The 20,571-nt window shown below is 45.6% G+C and overlaps 1 protein-coding gene and 1 long non-coding RNA gene across 3 annotated transcripts; one reads left to right on the top strand and one right to left on the bottom strand.

The window, feature by feature from the left end:
* Positions 1-46: 46 nt before the first annotated feature.
* LOC138682101 (uncharacterized) lies at positions 47-8,354 on the top strand. The gene is made up of 2 exons (XR_011322314.1): positions 47-350; positions 1,297-8,354. It is a non-coding gene; the product is annotated as an uncharacterized lncRNA (long non-coding RNA).
* MAPK13 (mitogen-activated protein kinase 13) lies at positions 6,847-19,378 on the bottom strand. Of its 2 annotated transcripts, none has more exons than XM_069771574.1 (12): positions 18,645-19,378; positions 14,673-14,802; positions 14,235-14,293; positions 13,183-13,291; positions 12,097-12,126; positions 11,611-11,658; positions 10,565-10,679; positions 10,135-10,206; positions 9,510-9,589; positions 8,953-9,031; positions 7,491-7,667; positions 6,847-7,163 (listed from the first exon to the last, which is right to left on the bottom strand). In XM_069771574.1, the coding sequence occupies exons 1-12, from the start codon at positions 18,761-18,763 to the stop codon at positions 7,084-7,086; spliced, it is 1,098 nt and encodes a 365-aa protein (XP_069627675.1). In that variant the 5' UTR covers positions 18,764-19,378; the 3' UTR covers positions 6,847-7,083. The 2 variants fall into 2 exon arrangements, with proteins under 2 accessions (XP_069627675.1, XP_069627677.1); XM_069771576.1 differs by having other exon boundaries at positions 7,491-7,664.
* Positions 19,379-20,571: the final 1,193 nt, after the last annotated feature.

Here is a 20,571-nt window from a genome sequence, read left to right as displayed (position 1 = left end):
ACCCATGTGCTCAGAAAATGGCCTTGTAGAAAGAAATCGGGCAAAACAGCCCATAAACCACATTCACCTGGAAACTGACATTTTCACAGTGTAGTAATGCTGATGGCCTTGAACATAACTGCAATTATGCAGCAAGTGTTCACCCATTTGGGGGAAAAATGAATTAGTACTGGCTATTTTGGTCTTCATTCAATCTTTCTCTTTCATGTCTTGTTTCTCTTAGTTGGGAAAAGAGCCATAATCACATTACTAGCCAACACTCCGCTGACCCATGATACAGGAAACTGCAGAGGATTAGGAACGCTTTCCTTGGTTGCTCAGGCAAGAGTGAGACATGGAAATAGGAAAAGGTATTACCAACCTTTGTACAGTATCTCCCTAGAGCTCTCAGATGTGTTTATAATTTTCTATGTTTTTCTTCTTTCCCATTATCACATGCTTAAAACCTGAAAATTATTTGTTTGGTCTATAGGATAAAATAAACATATGGTTTTCTAAGAGGCTCGAGATATTTTCAAAGCTCTGCACTGAAAGGTTTCTGGGTGGTGTCCAAAACATGGCAAGTATTGCGTCTCTTAAAAAATCCTGATAATTTTGTGGTGTCTCTTAAGAAAGGAAAAAAAAATACAAATCATTGCTTCATCTGCTTTTTCTTTCCCACTTACATCTGGAAGTACCTCATAAATATGTCCCATAAAGAGGCAACTTCACAGACCTAATTAGCTGTCAAAAAAAACTTACATAGAAAGATTGTTTACAATGAAGGCTTCACTTTCCAAATAATAGAAAAAACTGCTTAGATAATAAACTCAGAAATAAATGTAGGAATAACAAGTAAATAGTATTTCAGGATAAACGTCTGCATGTTATATGAGACAGGCACAAAAATTCTAGCCATAGAAATTTTTATCATACATCCTTATATGAACAGCAAACATATTCCTGGCTGGCCTAATTTATGGAATTTTGGATGTTCACTTAAAGGCCGAGTGATTTTTATCACTCAGTTTTGTATTTTTAAGTATGTAAACTATGCCAGGGGAAAAAAACATAACGAAAGGAATGTACATCAGTTATGTGTCAGTGTGGGTCATCTAACAGGTGCACCTGCACCTCGGCGCAAGATAATTTCTTCTTTGACTAACAGTGTCTGTCAGGGTCACACACCCCCTCTGTTTCTTGTCCTGATTTTGAAGTATTTTACACCTTGGCCTGAGTCACCAGCTCTGTCAAGCAGGTGTTTTTCAAACTCCTTTCATGAAATGTGAATATGATTTTTTTTTTTCCTTCAAATAGCGTATTCCTCTTCATTGAAGCATGTCCTCAGATGCCGTACGAGCACTGGAATGGTTGGTCTTTACAAACAGACACTGTCTTTCCGCTACCAACCTGCTACATTTCCTGCTATCTATTTTGAGTTACTACCTGGTACATACCATGAAAAACAAATACATGCACACCTCCAGGGTTCCCAGGCTTGCAGAGCATCAGCTCCCTGCATTTGTCAGGATATTGGGAATTGCAGAAGAAATAGTGTTTGGCTCTTGGACAGTGTGCTGTCGCTGTACAGGGTTGGTGGGTGAATGAATGAAACCAGAGCATGGAGCCCACACAGCAGCTGTTGAGATTGCTCTCGCAATTTCAGAGCATTCAGTGTAAGCTCTCAAAAGAGAAAACCTATTGAGAAACCCAGTCCCTGAAACACAAAATATTTTCTGGAAGTGTATTTAACAGAAAGACTGATACTGAAGAGGCTTTACATGCTATCCCTGAAACAAATGGGATTAATATTTTCTCTCACTAACAGCAAAATCTACGTACCCCAATCAGTTGTTTTCACACTTGTTCTTCTCACAGTTGTTCACATCAGAAGTCCCCAGTGCCTCTTCCGTGCTTGTCCTCTGGACAGACAGACAATTACCAAAGGGCATCTCAGGTTGTTCTTTAAAACTATGGAGGCTCCTTTGCAACTACCAGTAGACTGCTCAGTACATTATTTTATCATGAAGATGTTTTCTCCCTCAGCCGTCATTACAGAGAGCCAGGAAACTCCAATCCTCTTCAGGTCTGCCTATCCACTTTTGAAGAGGAGCAAGATGATTAAGAAATCACACCCTAAATTCCCATTTAAAGTGGTTTAGGAGTTCTGTCTGAATGGGTTCTTCACCTTAACAGATGACTCTGAAAGAAAGCTGAATACTCTAAAAGTCTCTATAGATTTACTCAATTTTTCTCTGCAAGATCGAGCTTTTAAGACTCTTCTCTGCCTCTCTATGTCCACAGCTATGTATAGTCAGGAGGCCAGCCTGCCTCACCCATGCGTCTGCACACACTCACCTGGATGATGACCCTCCACTGCTAACCACCAAGCCTCATTTTACCAGGGCATAGGCAGCTCTAAACATCCGCAGCTCTCCGAGATGTTTATGGCAGCCACAGAGAGCTCCTCTCTGATCTCTGTTAAAGATTATGCAGTGGACAAGGCAGCCAAGTCAGATGCCAGGTTCAAAAGGGCAATATTTCAACTGCTGTTTGACCGATGCAGCTGGAACTTCTCCTTTCCACCGTTCAAGGAAAACGCAGGTTGTCCCACACTTCAGAAGAAGAAAGGATGGTCCCTTGCTCTCATCAAGCTGGGATTTTTCAAGACAGAGTCAGCAGGACACCATGCATGTCCTCCAGCCCACCTCTTCAGTGTGCTACATAACAAAAACATTGAATTTCAAGGAAATTGAGGGAACGTCACAATGGTTCTGTGCTCACTGTCCCTACCTAAGAGCAGAGTGAGGCAAAGGGCTCGTACATGGCCCAGAGAGGTATGAGCCAAGAGAAACAGCATCTCATCAGCACGGAGCATCTGTACAGCTACAGCAGGATAACACCAACACTGTCATATCAAAAAGCTACAGTCGCTGGGGGGTTATCGTGAGTACTACATGGCATGAGCTGCAACAGAGAGACAGCCAAGAAACATGACGTCACCTTGTCCGGTTCCCAGTGGACATGAGAGCTCAGAAAATTCTGGTAATGTTGCAGTTTTCCCTTATTTGAGGTCTGTATAGCAAAACTGGATATCAGTTAAGGCAAAGAAGAAAATTAGAGAGTACTGAAAGTGTACAGCCTGGTTAAACCAAACCAAAATGACTCAGCAGCTACAGAAGGGGTGGAGAGTTAAGAAATAACTGCATATATTACTGAATTCATATACCTTCTCAACAAATACTTTTCTATAGCCCTTGGGGACTGTGTGCTCTAAACTATTGCACAGAGAAGACTCTTGGCTCTTGGCACATGTCCCTTAGGATGGACTGTGGAAAGACTAGCTGAACCTGACTGACCATAGTAGGGAAGATGATGCCAACTAAGAAGATATTTTGGACTGCAGTCCAAAGGTATTATCACAACTAACAGTCATACGCACCTAGCATTGAACTATCTAGTGACTACATCAATAAGCCATGGATCTGCAGATACACCAGATTCAGCACAGGCTGAAAAACTTTCTGAAGATGCTGAGTAAATACGCAGACTTAACTTGTGCTGAGCTCCTCGCTACTTTACGGACTGTGCTATTAATACCAAGCTCATTAGCTAAAAGCTAGTTTAGATACACTTGCATGAGCCGCAGTCACATCTCTGGATTGCAGGGTGGGTCTGTGTGTTGCTACCAACGTACAGAAAAGGATTTGGGATGTGATTGCAGTAATTTGGAGATATTTGTAGGTTTTGCTGTCAACTGCAGGCAGAATACATTGGCAAGAGATCTTAAGAGCTGGACAGCACCAGAGTCACTATGTATGCACTTCTGCAACCGAACAGCTCTAATGACATAGCACCTGCAATCGTAGGGAAAATCGTAGGTCCAAAACAGATCTATATTCATATACAAACTTTTCACATCTAACAAACCTGTGGTTACTGCTGGTGAGCCTTACACTTGATAGCTTCCCAGAACACCCCTGCAAAAGAGACCGACTGCATAAGTCTGAGCTCCTGTGCAGACTCTTGTCAGGCCACAGAAGGTATTGAACTTGAGTGAATCATAACTCCATTACTGTTCAAGCTTTTCTTTGCACTAACATTAGTATGTAGGGACATGTAACCTATCCAAGGGTTTATCAGAGTCCATTCAAGAAAACTAATAATTTCCATCGATCGGCAAAGCTGCAGGTAGATGCCTGATTAGAGAATCACTCTTTACAGATGGGTGTGCACTTGCAACCTGCTCAGCAGAAAACTGTGTCTTTTTTTTGTAAGTACCTCTATAAATTTTGGGTTAGCAATTAGTGTTTCCAGGACTGTGATAATTAACCAAAGTGGCATTTAAAGGAATATGTGACAGGTTGGGGGGGGCGTCCTAATACATATTTAAAGATTTTTTTGTGGGAGTGAAGCATACTCATTCATATTTTGAGCAGGAATAAATAAAGGCCTGTCAGAGGAAAGAATCTATTCTGTTGCACTGCAGAGGGGGGATAAATAGACCCCAAAGATGCCATTGTATTTAGGAAAGTTCGGTAATTAACTGTTTAGCATATGAACAATGAGAATTTCCAAGCAAAAAGGAGGAAGGGAAAAGTCCTCCAAAAAATAGCGTCCATTCTCCTGGTCTCAAAAGTGACAAAGGATCACGACACCACCTCAGATACCAGTGGTCAAGACCTAGCAGTTACAGTGCTTTAGAATAAGCCACACAAGTGCATATGGGCTTTATTTCAAAAGGACTAATGAGAGGTATTGTCTACAAGATCATCAAGATGTATTAGAAAGAGGGCTATCACAGAGAGCCAGGAATATACACAACAAAAGTATCAGACTTCAGAACTACCTTGGAGTCCCCTTACTCCCCAAAATCCTGCTCTTCCACATTTGCCACCCTGGCATATCCCACCCCAGTGATAAGTTATACTTTGTTTCTGAAGCACGAGTGTTTAGGTGCTCGTAGGAGACCCAAACTCACCAAGACAAGAAGGTGCAGACACAGTTGTAATAACACTGCAGTCACTTTCAGATCCCATTCGCTGATTTTGTAATTATTCTTCATCTCTCCTCTGTTCTAATGGTAATAACACTTACAGCAAACACCTATGTACTTGAGTGGTGGCTTGGGACATACTGATGCATATGCATCAAAAAACGCCAGCCTTCAGATGATATCAGTATATCTCCAGTACATCAAATTACTTTAAAGATCAAAACATACTTTTAAATTTGAATGACTTAGCGTAGTGTAGAACCAAAAGATGGAACAAACTTCCCCTGGAGGGAGAATCCAGATGACTGGCTGGTTGGTCTGCGTTCATAAAACAACCTCCCTTTGTTTATGTATCATACTCCTCTTATCTTGATGCTATCTGAACACCTTTCCAAAGCAATTAAATCCAGGCAAGTTGGCTGGATTTTCTCACATCATCCTATATTTTTTTCTTGTTCACATCTAGGAGCCAAAAAGAGATTATTGTGTTGTTTTTCATCTCGTATAAAACTCTATACCTACTAAAGAGACTGTCTTAGAGCAGGGCTGGATACAGCTGGCTGGGGACATACGCTCACCCCAGCTGAGTGCCAGCAGCACTGCACAGTCCCACCCTGTGACACACGGGGACTCTGAGCATCTCAGAGAAGCCAATTTCTTGCAGCTATCAAGAATTACTCAATAAGTAGGTGAATTAATTAAAATTTGCTAGACAAATAAGAAATGTAAAACCTCAATGAAAGTGCAGTAAAAGGAATCTGTGAAGCACTTATTCACAAGGATATTTTTTAGCCTGCAGTAGTTTTTGTGAGATATTCTATTTAATAGGATTATCTTAGATGCAATTTATAATGATGCTGAGTGAAGGAGCTAATCTGATACTAAGAAACTGAGGTATCTGAACTTATTTTCTGTGCTCACTGAGTTGAATTATTGTGTTCCTCTTTCTGCTAATGGTGGATTGGTCATGCAACATTTTTCTGCTTTTTTTTCCCCCCAGTATATGAACTTTTTTTTAGTTAGTTTGAGAGCTGAGCCTTAGGATTGGCAATTGACTATTTTCCAAATGATCAGTTTAAATGTCTCTTCATATTGAGGAACGAGCAGCTGTTAAAGAGAACTGGTTTAACTGATCCCGCAGGACAGAAGGAATGAGAATATAAGGGGTCACATCACTGGGCTGTGTAAGGAAACACCAGCCCTGCTGAGAGATAAAGGCAGCCTGGAGCAGGCAGGGCGACGCAGGGGAGAGGGTGCTCAGGGAGAGATAAGCATGGTGAGGAGAGAAAGGTTGGGGAAAGGAAAGGGTAGCAGGACTATTAGATTACAACCCAGCTCCTTGGGATACCCAGTCTGTGAATGTGGGAAGTGGCCTTGAATTCCCAGGACGTGTTTGCAGCTAGCAATAAGGAGGAGACAGCACTGATCAAAGCCCAGGGAATGAAATAAGCACAGCAAAAAAGAGGAGGCAGTGGCTGTCCAGAGGGGGAAGCACCCTAGCAGGGAGTTGTGTGTATAGCAAGAGGCTGGAGCTGCTCTGAACACAGATCAATCCCATGATCAGCTAGATTCCCATGGTGTCCTGGAGCCGACACCGTCCCAGCAACCTTGCTGTGCTGGATGCTGTTTGACTGCTCAGGGAAAGGGGATGCACTCAGAGTTAGATTGGATAAAGTCTTGTTATGCTGAATTTCACTATTTCTGATTATTTTGCTTGGGACTCACTTCCCAGACAATTTTACCTTTTTCTTTACCTTATCCATAATTAATGTACTAAAACCTGCGCTTGGAAAGACTAATGAGAAGGGAGCAATGAAAATCCTGCTCTCTCAAGTTGGCAAATATATTAAAAAAAAAAAAAGAAACACCAGTTAAAATTCTCCCACTTAAATATATTCTCATTGAAACTTTATCTTTCGTGTTGAAAACTGTTTGGGGTGCTTCCCCATTTAGTAGAACAAAGTCCAATGCCCGCAGCACAGTGTCATCCTTGTGTTGGCACACAGAGAAGTCCCACGGGCCAAATGACGGCCACCAGCAAGGCAGCGTGGAGTAAATCCAATCCATCTTCCAGGAGAAGTGAATCCCAGCCACAGCCACACTGGTTGTTATAATGACATTCCACTTCGCTTCTTTGAGTCCTTCCGTGCAATGGGACTGAAGGACAAGATCTCCTTGTAAATATGCTCTTGAAAAACAGAACAAAATAACCATGAGTGTGTGATTTTAGAGGACACAAATGAGAGTTTGAATGTTATATGTGCAGAGAGGAGGTATTCAGTGGAGAGGATATGGCAGGTACAAGCTGGAACAGATAGACAAAGCAGAGAGGCAAAAAAAGTCTGAAGAGCTGGAGAGATCTTTGCTGAATGCATAAAAGCAAGAGCAAGGCAAGGGAGATGATCATTGAGACACCAGCAGGCAATCGCAGCCTTACTCAGCATGTGCACAGGAAAGAGAGAAAGAGGTAGGAAAGTCCCGTGCTAGACAGGAACTTCAGAGATAAACATCTTACTTCTCCACTCATCTATCGAAAGCTTTTCGTGTTCCAGAGAATCATCATAGGACTGTTGCGCTTCTGTCTCCTCCTCAACATCTCGGAACTGGTCGAAATAGGGGTGAGCCAACGCCTCTGTCGCTGTGAGGCGCTTTTCCACATCGAGCTGCAACATCTTGTCAAGCAGGTCCACTGCTGTAGGAGAAGACAGGAACAGGGCTAAGCATGGTACGACAGAGAACAAGCACCCTGTGCGTGAAGCCTGCAAGTGATGGGACTAGTGTTTCCAGTACTACATCTCCAGACCTAAAAATGAAAGATTCCTCAACGTGGCCAAGGTAGCGTGGAGCTCCTGCCAGTGGGGATGCAATGTCTGCCCAACAGCAGCCTCAGGGAGCTCTTGCTAACAGAACTGGAGGTGTAAATTGTGCAGAAATAACAAATTAGTCTTGAATAAGCCTTGCTGCACAGATGGGGCAAGAGCAAACCAGTAACTTCAAGGTATTTTTCAGTTTTAATCATTTGCTTTCACTCTGACCCCCACAACTCAAAGTAGTCTTAACACAAGTAATCTACATAGAGATCTATACATCCCTGGTAAACAGGAAGGAAGGAAACTCAGATACCAACTAGTCCGTCAGCCCCGTTCCCCCTTGGTTTTAACATCTTAATGCTTTCTTCCTTTCAGCTTTTAGAAGAGTTTTGCTCGCTCTCACCTCTAACCTACTTGGGAAAAGAGCTCCTTGTAAGAGATCAATTTTTACCCTGAAAATTCCACATCTCAGCTGCCTGGTAAGTATCGATAGATCCAGGTGTTCAATAAACAGTTAGGATCTAAGCTGTACTCTAAAAAAAATAAAATAAAAATATTACTGGAGTGGACTGTGGGGCTCTCTTGGCACTTTATCAAAACCTATGATGCCTTAGATGTGGGGCTGGGAAATAATAATAACAAAGAAGAGCTACTTTGTTTACCTAAATGCTACTGATCATAATATCACCTGCTTGGCTGCAAGCAGCAACCTCTGGAAGCCAATATCAGCCAAAATTCATCCCAACCCTCATACCAAGTGGAGCTGATATATGCAACTGTCCTCATCCCATAATTTGCATCCCACAACCTAGACATCCTGTTATATCCAGCACCCGCTCTGTTCTGGCTTGTTGATATGAGAGTCAGAAGTTTATCTCTTCCTTAAATACTGTATGTTACAGGCTGTGTCATTTTAAAATTAAAAAAAAAAAAAAAAAAAAAGTAAATGGCCAAGAATAGCAGAACATCACCATTGTAATGCCAATAAAGAATCTTTTTGCTTTTAATTCATACATACGTGCCCTGGGGAGGGGCAGGGGCACAACTTGCAAGGGAGAAAGTAGCAAGAAATTATGAGAAAGAGGAAAAATAAGATTGGAGCCGTGGCAGTCAGCCTGCCTCCTTTCCAGCTGTGAAAACTCATGAGAAACACTGGAGATGACTTACCCTGAGGATTGGCTTTGGGGAAAAGCACAGACAAATCCTTCTTGGGGATTTTAGGAAGGGACTTGATATAACTCTTGGCCTGAAAGAGAAAGGAAAATTTACTGCACATAGACAAGTGCGAGGGGGCTGTGAAATACAGCTCTTGGGTCTCATGGCTCAGATGAGCCAAGGCAAATGAAGAGAACAGCAAGTCATCCCAGACGGCACATTTCAGTGACCAGTTTGCAAAGAACTATTTTTATCAGTTGAGATACAGAAATATTCCTGCTTTAAGGGCCAAACTAGAGAACAGAGGAGGTTGGTGGTTTGCTGGGGTGTCAGGCACCTCACCCAGGAGCGCCTGCAATCCGCACCAGTTCCCAATGCAATGCCAAATCCATCAGATGCGCCACTAGCAAAGAGAAACATCTTCCCTGCCAAGGGGAAAAGACTGCTGTCACTCTTCTTCACTGCTGCTGTAGAAGCAACACCTCTCCCATCTCAAAGACACGGCCAAGTTAACCTCTCCCCACCACACCTCTGCCAGCGAGACCTGAATCCACAGTGAACTTTCTTACCGCCTTGTCCTCCAGCTTGTCCACAAAGTCTTCTCCCGGATGCCCCGTTACTTTCAGGATCTGAGTTAGTTGATCTAGGTCTGGCAGATTGTGTTAAAGATCACCCGCCTAGGAGCAAGCTATGGACACCCCCCAACAGCTCAGCCTGTGGGCTGGGTGCCAGAAAGCCCAAGGACCTGTGGCAGCTACGAGTAGCTTATGATACAAACCCAACAGAGCCACACAAGCAGAGACTCATTAGACTGGCAAAAAGAGCTCCAAGGTTTTTTTCCTGGGATACCAGTTTCATCAACAGATAATTTTGCTGGCACAACTCTGCCAGGGCGTCTACCCGTGGCCTTGGGGGAAACACAAGGGTTTGGGGATGGAGCTATGGCCACACAAGGTTAGACTGCTGATGTAGAGCACATGGCCAGCACAGAGGTGTATTTCTAAGGGTGGCTTGGCCCCCTCCTCCTCCTATGTCCTCTCTGTTTTTCTCACCAAAAAGACGGGTCCCTGCGATTCCCTCCTGGTAAACCAGACTGACACCTATTTTTCCCAGTAGCTTCTTCATAAAAGCCCTTACACACACACCAAGAATTATTACTCCCCCCCAGGGAAAAGGTTCAGCTTGAAAGGATACAGTCTTTTCCTTTAAACAGCGTTTTTCCAGTCAGCATTTCTGCCATGATACAGCCGATAGACCAGATATCCACTGTTCAGAGAGAAAAAGGAGAAAAAAAGAAAAAAAAAAAGGGACGGTAAAAAGGCAGCGATGATTGCTGGGGCTGTTGCTTGCTTTGTTGCTTGCAGCAGGCACCGATTTAAATTTCACTCCCACTTTCCACCCTCCCCTGTTCTTTCTATGCTGCTAAAATCTCTGCTTTCATCATTTCCCGCAGGCAGTAGCTTTGGGAGTCATGCGACAGCTTTGGGACTCGCTCTGCTCCAGGGAACACTGATGATAAAGAAGAAAAACATCTGGAGGATTACGTGAGATTTGACCCAGGTGTGACAGCGGAATCCCTGGGCTTGTCACCAGACAGTCACACTGCTGAAGCAAGACAGCTCACCTGTCTGGTTGTAATGCATCCAGTTCAGAATGACTTCTGGGGCTCTGTACCAGCGCGTAACCACGTAGCCGGTCATTTCAGCATCAGTGTGTCTGGCCAAGCCAAAATCCAAGATCTGCAGTTCACCAAAGGAAAAGAGAGAAGGAATGGCAGGAAAGAAAAGAGAAATCCTACAGGCAAGTGAGAATCTAATTCTAAGAAGAAATGAAGCAGATCCAATCAGATAATAATGAAGCTCCAACTACACCACAGCCACCCACGGGATGGTTCAAAGAACTAACAGGTTTGTCTTAATTCCACCTAAATTGCAAGCCGGCTGCAAAATCAGTTGTTGTGTGAAGAATCTGCTAAAAGGATCGGTGCTGCGTGCTACCTGGAAGGTCACTTCCTTTCTTGAAGCTTAAGTTTCAACTCTATGACCTTTATTTAATTGAGTTGTTCTATAACCTGGTGGCAGAGGCATGCTCCCAGGCCACCACGACTCAGCCTTTCCTATAAAAACACCTTGCAGCTGATAGGGGATGGCCTCTCCCTCAATACTGGAGATGAACATAGCTTGACCCAACCTTTACAGCAACAGAACCATTCTCTCTAATAAACATTACAGCAAATATGCGCTAGAGTGCCGCACCAGCAAGTTGCAAGGAAACCCTTCAGAGCAATACTGAAAATAACTTTGGATTCACAACCATCCTGTCAATGAGAACCAAAGGGTAACTGCGGTTGAATCCAGTTATCCTTCAGGGATCGTTCACCTAATGCAAGTATTGCTCAGCAGTCTTGAATTTATTTAGGAAGTCATTACGAACTGCCGTGCCGCAGGAATTACGGTGACAGGATGTTCATTCCAAGTCTTGGGCCCTGATTCAGCAAGTTACATCAGCAGGTGAGTATTTCCCACTGCTTGCAACTGCCAAGTAATGAAACACCTCGAACTGAGTCTCGGAGGGCAAGAGGAAACATGATGGTGCCGAATTCCTGCCAGCAGAGCAGTTCCTCCACGATCCAATATATTACATGCTACAAAGTGGTGCTTTTACACCTACCTTTAGCTGACAGTCTTCATTCACAGCCAGGTTGCCGGGCTTCAGGTCCTGCAATGGACAAGAGGAGAATAATAAGATGGTTTGATTTGCAGTGCATCAACACGAGCCTCAGCCAAACCTCTGCTTGCCTTTGATGGGGTCCTGTAACATCCTGAGTTCAGTATTGATACAGCAAAGACACTATGCCTGCTCTACTGTACAGCTTTACATTACTATTCTATTTTTTCTGAAACAGTTTTAATTGAAAAAGCATCATAAAATGCTTCTCAGCTCATCAGAAAATACCGCATTTCCTCAAAATGCTGCACAAATGAGCAAATCCAAACACATATAAGATGTAGGAAGGAAAAGAGGGAGGATGCCAGAGAGACCTTAGAGCAGATGAGGCTATTAGTGAAAAGTTGTTTAGGAATTTATTAGCTTTACAACCAAGCTGTGTTTCTCCTGAACAGACAAAAGTCAGAGTAAGAGTGCACATGGACTTACCCTGTGGATGATGCCAGCTGAATGAATATACTGCAATAAAAAGAGGAGCCACAATGTGAGCACCAGCAGACAAGACTTTCTGTTCTCCAGCAGAGAAACGAGAGCTACAAACAAGAGCTTGCTGAGAACACAACTCTGCAGCCTGCTGCAGGGCCCCGGCCCCCAGGGCAGCAGTTTGAAAAGAAATCTCTGCATTGAATTTCTGACAGTATTTGCAATGATATTGCCAGTCTAAAGAAGAGGCATAGAGCAGAAGAGGAGGTATGGAGCAATAGTTCCTTAGGGCAAGTACACTAATAGCTTCAAACTATCAAACAAAGGCATCAGGATTACAGGGAGGAACATGGTCAGTAGACGACATGAAAACTTTATTATTTTGGGTGTTAAACCATGTGAAAAAATCTCATGGTTAAAACACAAAAATGCAAAAACTGGCTACATGGCTTTTATCACACCAGTTAAACCTGTGTGTTCTTCCCCCCATTATTTAAACTCAAGATAACAGTGATCTGGGGAAAGGTGTTATTAAGGTGAACTCATCAATGCCTTTAAGCCACTGCTTTGGCTCCAGGTGAAGGATGTTACAGAGGGCAGCATTAAGACACTGTCTCTACATCCCAGGGTTTGCAGTGATTTCTTTCTGTTCTCTCAAAGCCAGTTACAGCAGCATATTCCTTCCTTATTCTATTGAATAGAAAATCATTCCCTCTGTCTTCTCCCCTGAGAGTCTCTGTTAGGAATTCAGCAGAAGCTCCCATTGCTACCAGCCTCTTCCTTTCTACACAGAGTTTTGCTGAGGATTTTGGCAAGTCAAAGGGCAACACAACTGCTGTCACAGAAAAACCATCGCAAGGTCTATGACTGCGGATTGCTTCGATACCCAATTGACTGATGTGAACAAGCAGTCATTTTATTGATGTGTGCTGGAACAAGAGTAGTTCAACAGCAAATATCTGTTCTCAGGCGATGCCATAAACCCCCCAAATCTCCCTATACAGTGTTGGAAGGGGGTTTAGTTATGGTCAACCCAGAGGTGACGTGTAGAGGAGACACAGGGAGTCACTAAACTCCTCCAGACCCACCTACCTTCAGCCCTTTCAGCATTTGGTAGACCAGGTACTGGATCTTTTCATCACTGAATTCCTGTCCCATGATCTTTTGTAAATCTGTCCGCATGTATGGCATCACCAGGTAGCTAAAAGGCAGTAAGACAAGGCCCTGAGTCTAGAAGAAAAACATAGGGAACCAGGCTAGCCTTGTTCTCACTTGGTTTTGGGGGGTTTTTTTGGCTGTGTAACTTACTGTAACTAAGATGAGTTGTTGTGACAGTGTTCCTGGCTAACTAGCATAGCCTGCAGTGATGCTGGGATTTCAGCCTGCTCTGAAAATTGCTCTTTCTTCTCCCCTTAAATCAGATATCTGATGTCAAGTAAGAACAAGGATCTTCCAAACTTTAACGATCCTGAATTAGTTTAGACCTCAAGTGATGTTCAGTTTGGGACAGCCTTACACCATCTGGGAGCTGAAACATCTTGCACAGCTTTGAAGAGTCTTGCAAAACTGCTGTGTTGGCTCCCAAATTTATCGTTGCAATGTTCTCCAGCCTTGCCTCGGAAGACAACATCTAGCTTCCTTCAGTCTTTGGCCTGCCTGCTGAGACTGCTAATTAGTTGATTGTCTTCCAGCAGGAACTACTGTGAGAACCTTCAGACACTTTTCCTGCAGGCTGCTAAATACCCAGCCATCAGGCACACGCTGCTCATGCCTGAGGATGGGGAAGGGAAAACGACTCGACTCGTCCAACCTGACCATCAACACTGAGGGAAATGCCAAAAAAAAAAAACCAAAACCAAAAACCAAAAAAAACCCCAGCCAGAATCAAGATGAAAAGAAAGCCAGATCTTTAAAATCCTTAGTTTACTTCTCCCATTCCAAGTGGCTGGGGTTAAAACATGACAGGAACGGACTTGTGCTTTTGATTCTCCTTGTTATTTGGGGATGTCTGGCTTTAGTCTGGCCCCTTTTCAGCTCAGTCTGTTGGGCTGCACCTCAACTTAATCCATTATCCTGCTGCTAAGTCACCAGTGTCTTGGGCAATGGCTGAGTCTAGACAGAGCGAATGCAAACTCCAAACTTACAAGTCCTGGAATCCCTGGTAGGAGGTGGCGGAGGTGAAGACATCAAGCAGCCCAATGACCTGACAGAGAAGAGAATTCCACGTTTAAACCTGGAAAGCATTTGCTGTGCATGTGGGACTTGGGTAGCAGCTCTCCATCAGCACACGCACATGGGTGAGCACCGAGAACTCCATCTGAGGAATCCGAGGACTCCTTGCTATGCTGTGCAGCTGCTTTTCCTCTTACTAATACAAGGGAGCACCCATTACACATCTGCTTCAGCCTGGTGCCAACTGGGCGCAGCAGACAGGTAAGCAGTTAAACCCCGAGACTGCCTGCACGTGCCAAATGTCAGGACCTCTCAATTAAAATAAAGGTGATGCCACCAGAAAGGACTTGTTCCCAGGTGACAAGAAACCCCCCTGGTTTCAGCAGGAATGGAGAGAAACTAGTACTTACGTTCTCGTGTTGCATGTGCTTCAACAGCATGAGCTCTCTGTATGCTCTCTTGGCAAAGATCTCCGACTGGAACGGGCGGCAGAGCTTCTTGATAGCCACTTTCTCCCCTGTCTTCTTGTCTATGGCTGAACTGCGACGAACAAATAAAAACCAATTCTGACATCGGCAGTATGTTTTAACAAATTTTGCAATACCAAAGGTCTTCTCCTAGAGAAGAGCTAATTCTGGAGCTCACAGAACAGCAAAGAAAAGCCCCTTGGGAAACCCAGTGGAGCTCTGCACACACAGATGTTACCCTGTATGACCCGGGGCAGTAGACCACAGCCCGTGCTCTTTGGAGGACTAGGTGGAATGCCAAGCAAACTATTAGTGACTTGTCTTTATTCCCCTTACCCTGCAGAAATGAGCTGGAGCTAATGGAGCTGTGAGAAGAGGGAAACACAAGTGGTTAAAGGTCAGGATTAGTTCTAACTCTGCCTCCTCCTTCCCTAACTCATGGACATAAAGGAATAAAGCAATTTCTGCTTTGCCATCTGCTTGGAGGTTGTTGTCTTTTAAGGTACGTCAGCTGCCTTTGCTGTATTCTGGAGCACAGAAAGTGGATGTCATGCACTGAAAATACAGGCTGCTGGAATTAATTCTCCTGCATTTGGGATTTTTGATGATGCTTCTGTGTAAAAGCAGGTCTGGCTGAAAATGAGAGTGTTATAAAGCTAATGAAAACATGGTACAACAGCCATTGCTGAAGACTTGGTGTGTTATTCCCTCTGGTCATATTTGCTGTTTGCGGCTGGACAGGGCAATCCTGCAACACTCTCTCTGCTTCTGGAGGCTCTTTGATCAGATTGTAAAGGCAGCCCCAGGTTTCACCAGCTAAGAAGCGGGGAGGGAGGTCCTCAGGCAGACATAGCTGTAATTTGGGATTCTTGGTGGTGTTTTCCAGGGGGTGGCAGTGCACCCTGTTATATTGGTGCCTCCGCCCTTCCTTGACCTCTCCAAGAGGCAAACAGATGAAGAAAGGGTTTTCCCTGCCAAATTGCGCTGTGGTTTCCAGAGCAGTTCCCACTGCTTTGTAAATCCTTATCTCATCTCCTGGGGAAACAGAAGTGCTATAAATTGGCATGTTCAGTCCCACGGCTTTTAGCTGCACAGGGTAACAAAGCCCACGTGAATGCTGGCATTAGCTCTTTGCAGACGTCCTCCAGCCTTGCACAGAGACATTTTCCCTGCTTCCTTCTCCAAAGGGATGTGTGATTCACCCTGCCACGGTCCCTGACTGCCAGGCTCCAGCCACCACTCCTTCCTCGAGGCTCTCAGAAGACCCGAGCTGGGGAGGGGCAGGTACCATAAAGCTGTAAAGCAATGTTACTGTGACCTCCAGGGCTGTCACTCAGAAGCGAGACTTGATAAACAAACAGGGAAATGCCATCTATATAACGCAATCAAACAGTGCATTTTGCTGGGTTTAGAGCTGATTGCATTAGGAGAGGTGGGAATATCCTGCTCCGCGTGGTTTTCCCTTTGGTTCAATGCCAAAGAGGGATTATCAGTTCCTTGCTGCAAATCTTGGAAGTCTCTTGCACAGCTTTCTCCAATTGTCAGCCACAAGCAATCAGTTGTGGTCCAGCCTGTGACAGTCTGGGCTATCATCAACCTTCCCAATACCATCAAGCAATCTCCCTGCTCTTGGCCACCAAGGTCCCTTCCCGTTGCTCTAAGTTGTCTGTGATGAGAGCAAAAAACATCCTTTGGGAGTTTCAGTATGATGGCGATTTCATCAATGCATTCAGCTGGGAAAAGCAAAGGAAGCGCAGGAAAAGCTACACGAGGCACCTTCAGTGCTGAAGATGCCATAGGGTATCTTAGGGGGACAGTGAAGAGTTGTCTCGTTTCAGGACTTCAGCAGGTGTCGGCAGAGGGGACAGCACAGTGTCAAGTTTTCCGAGGAGCCGGGGAAGAAAGAGGAAGGGACCCAGACCAGATAGTCAAACAGCTTCTGCAGAATTCAAGGCAGATTTCCTGATCTGAGGGTGCATCTTCTTACCTGCCTTCCCAGCTGCTGGCCTACAGAGCATCTAACCCCACCACTCAACACAGGAGAGTTGGGTGCTGGAGCTTCAGCCTGCCCAGCACAGACAGCACTGCTACCTTCACCCTTGCCATAAGGCACAACTAAGCATTAATTCAGCTGATGCAGCTGGGAGAGCCCACCATGTTCTTCCCAGCACAGGTTTAAGAATGGCTGAAGTTTGGGATGACACCAGGCAGGCAGAGCTGTGTCCCTTCCTTGGCTGGCAGAGATCAGCAAGACCAGTGTTGGAAGGGTCAAAAGACTCTTATTCCACAATTCCCTTCAGGTGGGAGCCAAATCACTACAGATTTTGGCAAAATTAAGGAGGGAAGAAACAAATCTTTGCTGTTTTTCCTGAGTTAGTTTCTCAGCTGCTCAAGGAGGCGTAAAAGCCAGCAGCTCCAAATAACGCTGCGATAGGAAAGCTTCCCAGCAATTCCCAGCAGAGGACAGCAAATCCTAACTGCACACGCTTCCACCTCTGCTTCGTACGGGAATCGGCACCAAGCCCTCCCTGTTGAGTACCAACAACCCCCCCCTCCGCCCCCGACCCTGGGGCTGTTGTAACACCCAACCCTCCCTCCCCAGACCTCCAGAGCAGCCGAGACTTTCCCTGGGACCAGTAAAAGATTTGTCTTATTGTTGTTTGGTTTTTTTTCTGGTGGGCAAGGATACTTTGCAAGGATTTCCCTCTTCCCTTTTTTGCCCTTTCTTTATTTTCTTTTAGACTTCCAGCTTTCCTTTATGATAAAAACCAGAAAATGCTGTAGAAATATTAAAAAAGTCAAGTTTAGTCTTGCCTGATTTTACAGGACTCATTTAAGCATCTCAGAAGCTTAAATGCACCAGGACAGCAAAAGTGGGGAAAGGAAACACTGGTGCCCCTTTGTAAATAGGCAGCCAGGGGACAAGGACAGAACCTGGACCCCAGGGTTTCAGGATCCATGCCGTGACAGCCCTCAGATAGACTTTGCCCAACGCCTACAAAAGGGGACACACCTTCTTTTTTTTTTTTTTTAGCTCGGTGTGTTATGAAACAAGGGCTCCGTTCAGATCCTATCAATGGGCTGCTTCATATTTAACCTTTCAGAAAAGTTGCCCGTCTCCTCCGGTTCGCCAATGTAAACCAAGCAAGTTCTGACTTCTGCTTGCTCTCACTACAGGCACCTTTGCCCAACTGATTAATTAACAGCAGCTCGTGCTGCTCTCTTGTAGGTTGAGGATTATCATCAGCTGGGAAGGAAGTCCCAATCTGTTACTGATCTATCTATTTTATGATTTCAAGCTGGAAGCAGCATCAAGGTGGGGGTCATATTGTCCAGCTCCCTTCCCCAGGCAGCCCAGCATCAGCTGCCTTGGACTAAAGCAGCAAGGACACGCTGCAGAGGACATGCTGCAGCCACCCCTGTTCCAGTACCCACCTCTATCATCATCTACAAATTGCTTTTGGACACACAGGTATTTTTTCCACCCTTTTTGCTGCCAGACAGAAATCTTAATGCAAGCTTGAGACCAAGGCAGCTCAAAAGCTGCCTGAGCCCCAGTGTCAAAGTGACACCCCAAGCTGCCTCGCTGCACCGGCCAGCCCTGCCTACACCTACCTGGTCCTCGAGCCGCTGCCTAAGGACACCCGCCGAGGTGAGCTCGGATGGGAAACGCTCCCCTCTGCCCACCCAGGGCGACCACAGGAAGAAACATCTCCATTTCTTCAAGCGACTGAGCCTCCAACCCGCTGCCCGCGCTGAAGCGGGAGGCAAACCACCTTCATCACACATGCAAATGTCCTTTCCTAATGGAGGGGTGCTGACAAGCACCTCCTCGTTTCAACCCCGGCGTGATGCTTTAAACACCCCCAGCTCACCCCGTGCTGCTGCCTGGGGTGCAGGCAGGACCCCACTCACCACACCGAGCCGTAGGCTCCAGACCCCACCGGGTGGAGGGATGTGTATCTCCTGGGCAGCTCCCAGAGGGTTTTGTTCACCTCCTGTCTGTAAAAGCCTCTTCTCCTTGCGATGTTCATCGCCCAGCGGGTGCGGGACTGCCACCCCCCCAGAGTACTGGCGTATGGGAGGGCTTCCGAGGTGAGAGTGGGACAGCGAGGCCTCCTGCGCTGGTAAAAAAGGCTCTAGCGATTTTCCTTCTCCGTTTTCAGCTGTTGCGAGCGTGAAGGGACATGTCTTTGGGCCCTCCTCCCTCCGCCTCCACATTGGCGGAGGTGAGGCATCAGGTTTTCCGACACGCCTCGCTCTTGTACAGGTGCCTCTGGACTCTGCTATAGGAGCTGAGCACCCAGCCCTGCGGCAGGCACACCTCCACGAGCCCCACCGTCACCTACAGCTCTCACTCTCCTGCTTCCACGGGGCCACCAGCCGAGAAATGTCCTCGTGGGGCTCGCAGGGGGTCTCGTGAAGTCCCTGCTCTGAACAAGCGGATGAGTAAGGACTCGTCAAGCCAGGGAATCTGGGGGACAAGCCACAGCGCCTCGTCAGACACGCGAGGACATTCTTCTTTCCAGCTGATGGAGGACAGCTCCAGGCTTGTGACAAAGGACTCCAGGGTGTTACATCCACAGAAGAGCAAGGAAGCGACGGTGATTTTCTCCCAAGCCTGGCTTCCCGGCAGAGTGGGGATGTGGTGAAAGCAGACTGAGGTTCTCCACCTTCATCCAGGTGACAGCAGCAAGGAGGTTCAGGAGCAGCTGCGAGATGGGACCATCCTGAGAACTGTTCGTGCCCCAGGCTTTGCTGGGTCTGGTTTCATCTCCTGCAGCAGGTCTAACCCCTTCTCGAGTCTTCTTGACAGCACAAAGCCCAAGTTCACTGCTGTGTCTCCCGTCACCAGGCCAGAGCGGCAAACCCAGCCTGCGAGAAGGTCCGTTCCTGGTAAGCAGCGAACGCCTCGACATTTTGCTCCAACTTTAGGAGGCTCAGGTGGGGCTCCCACACAGGAGATAGGTGTATCCTACATAATTCCCAAAGGAAGTGACTAAGCTGCACCTTACTGAGCCAGCCCAGCTGCTTACACCGTGCTCTACCCCACCGGCCCTCAACCCTGCCCAGAGCCTCCCTGCTCCTTCTGTACGTGTCATCCGCAAAGCTGTCCCTGCTCTGAGCACGTCTGTGCAGCAGGATTAGAGCCAAGTTACCTGATAAATAGGAATTACAGAAAAAGCACCATCAGGGTTTTGGGAAAAGATTCGTTTTACCTGCTTACAGGCAACCGCCGCAATACATACTAGCCTTGGCCCTTTTGTTCTTCAGATAGCTGTGGTAAGGTCTGCTGCTTTATAAAACACAAACTAGGGAAAAGGTGCTATGGGAATTTTTTAACCTTGCTTATGCAGATACATGTAAATAAGCCCTGGCTATAGCAACAGCACAGTCAGGAAATAAACCGACGATTGGCTTGGTTCTATAAATACACCTGTGAGCAAGAGGTGTCACAGCAAAAACTCCCAGTACATAAGCAAACATGTAACTCATTTGTTATTTTATGAACACAACTCTTGCTCAACTACATGTGCACACGCAGGTAATCGGCGCACAATTAAGGAGTTCTAAATATCTAGGGCATGTCTTGGCTGTAGAAAGGTCAATTAATTCAAGTGACCGATTCAAATCAAATAGGAAACCTTGAGTTAGCTAACTTGATTTTTAGGTGTAGTTTGTTTTTTTCCCCAATTCAGTTCTCACTGATTTTAGTGGGGTGTGTTGTTTTGGGGTTTTTTTTGCTAACCAGGATATACTGTAACTGAGCACATTCTGAATTGTCTGTCTCGGGTTTGGGGGATTTTTTTTTCTCCTAGAAAACAATAACTGACAGGTCCTC

This window comes from Haliaeetus albicilla, chromosome 26, assembly GCF_947461875.1.
Source record: "Haliaeetus albicilla chromosome 26, bHalAlb1.1, whole genome shotgun sequence".
Lineage (NCBI taxonomy): Eukaryota > Metazoa > Chordata > Aves > Accipitriformes > Accipitridae > Haliaeetus > Haliaeetus albicilla.
This window is presented reverse-complemented; position numbering and strand designations above follow the sequence as displayed.

Bases quoted from the DNA above. Each gene is read 5' to 3' on its own strand.
- MAPK13 (XM_069771574.1), bottom strand. From the start codon at position 18,763: ATGAACATCGCAAGGAGAAGAGGCTTTTACAGACAGGAGGTGAACAAA. The intron at 14,803-18,644 runs GTGAGTGGGGTC...TGTTCGTCGCAG, and splicing joins GGAGCCTACGGCTCGGTGTG to TTCAGCCATAGACAAGAAGA. The intron at 7,164-7,490 runs GTAAGATGTTTA...CTGTTTTTCAAG, and splicing joins TTCGATAGATGAGTGGAGAA to AGCATATTTACAAGGAGATC.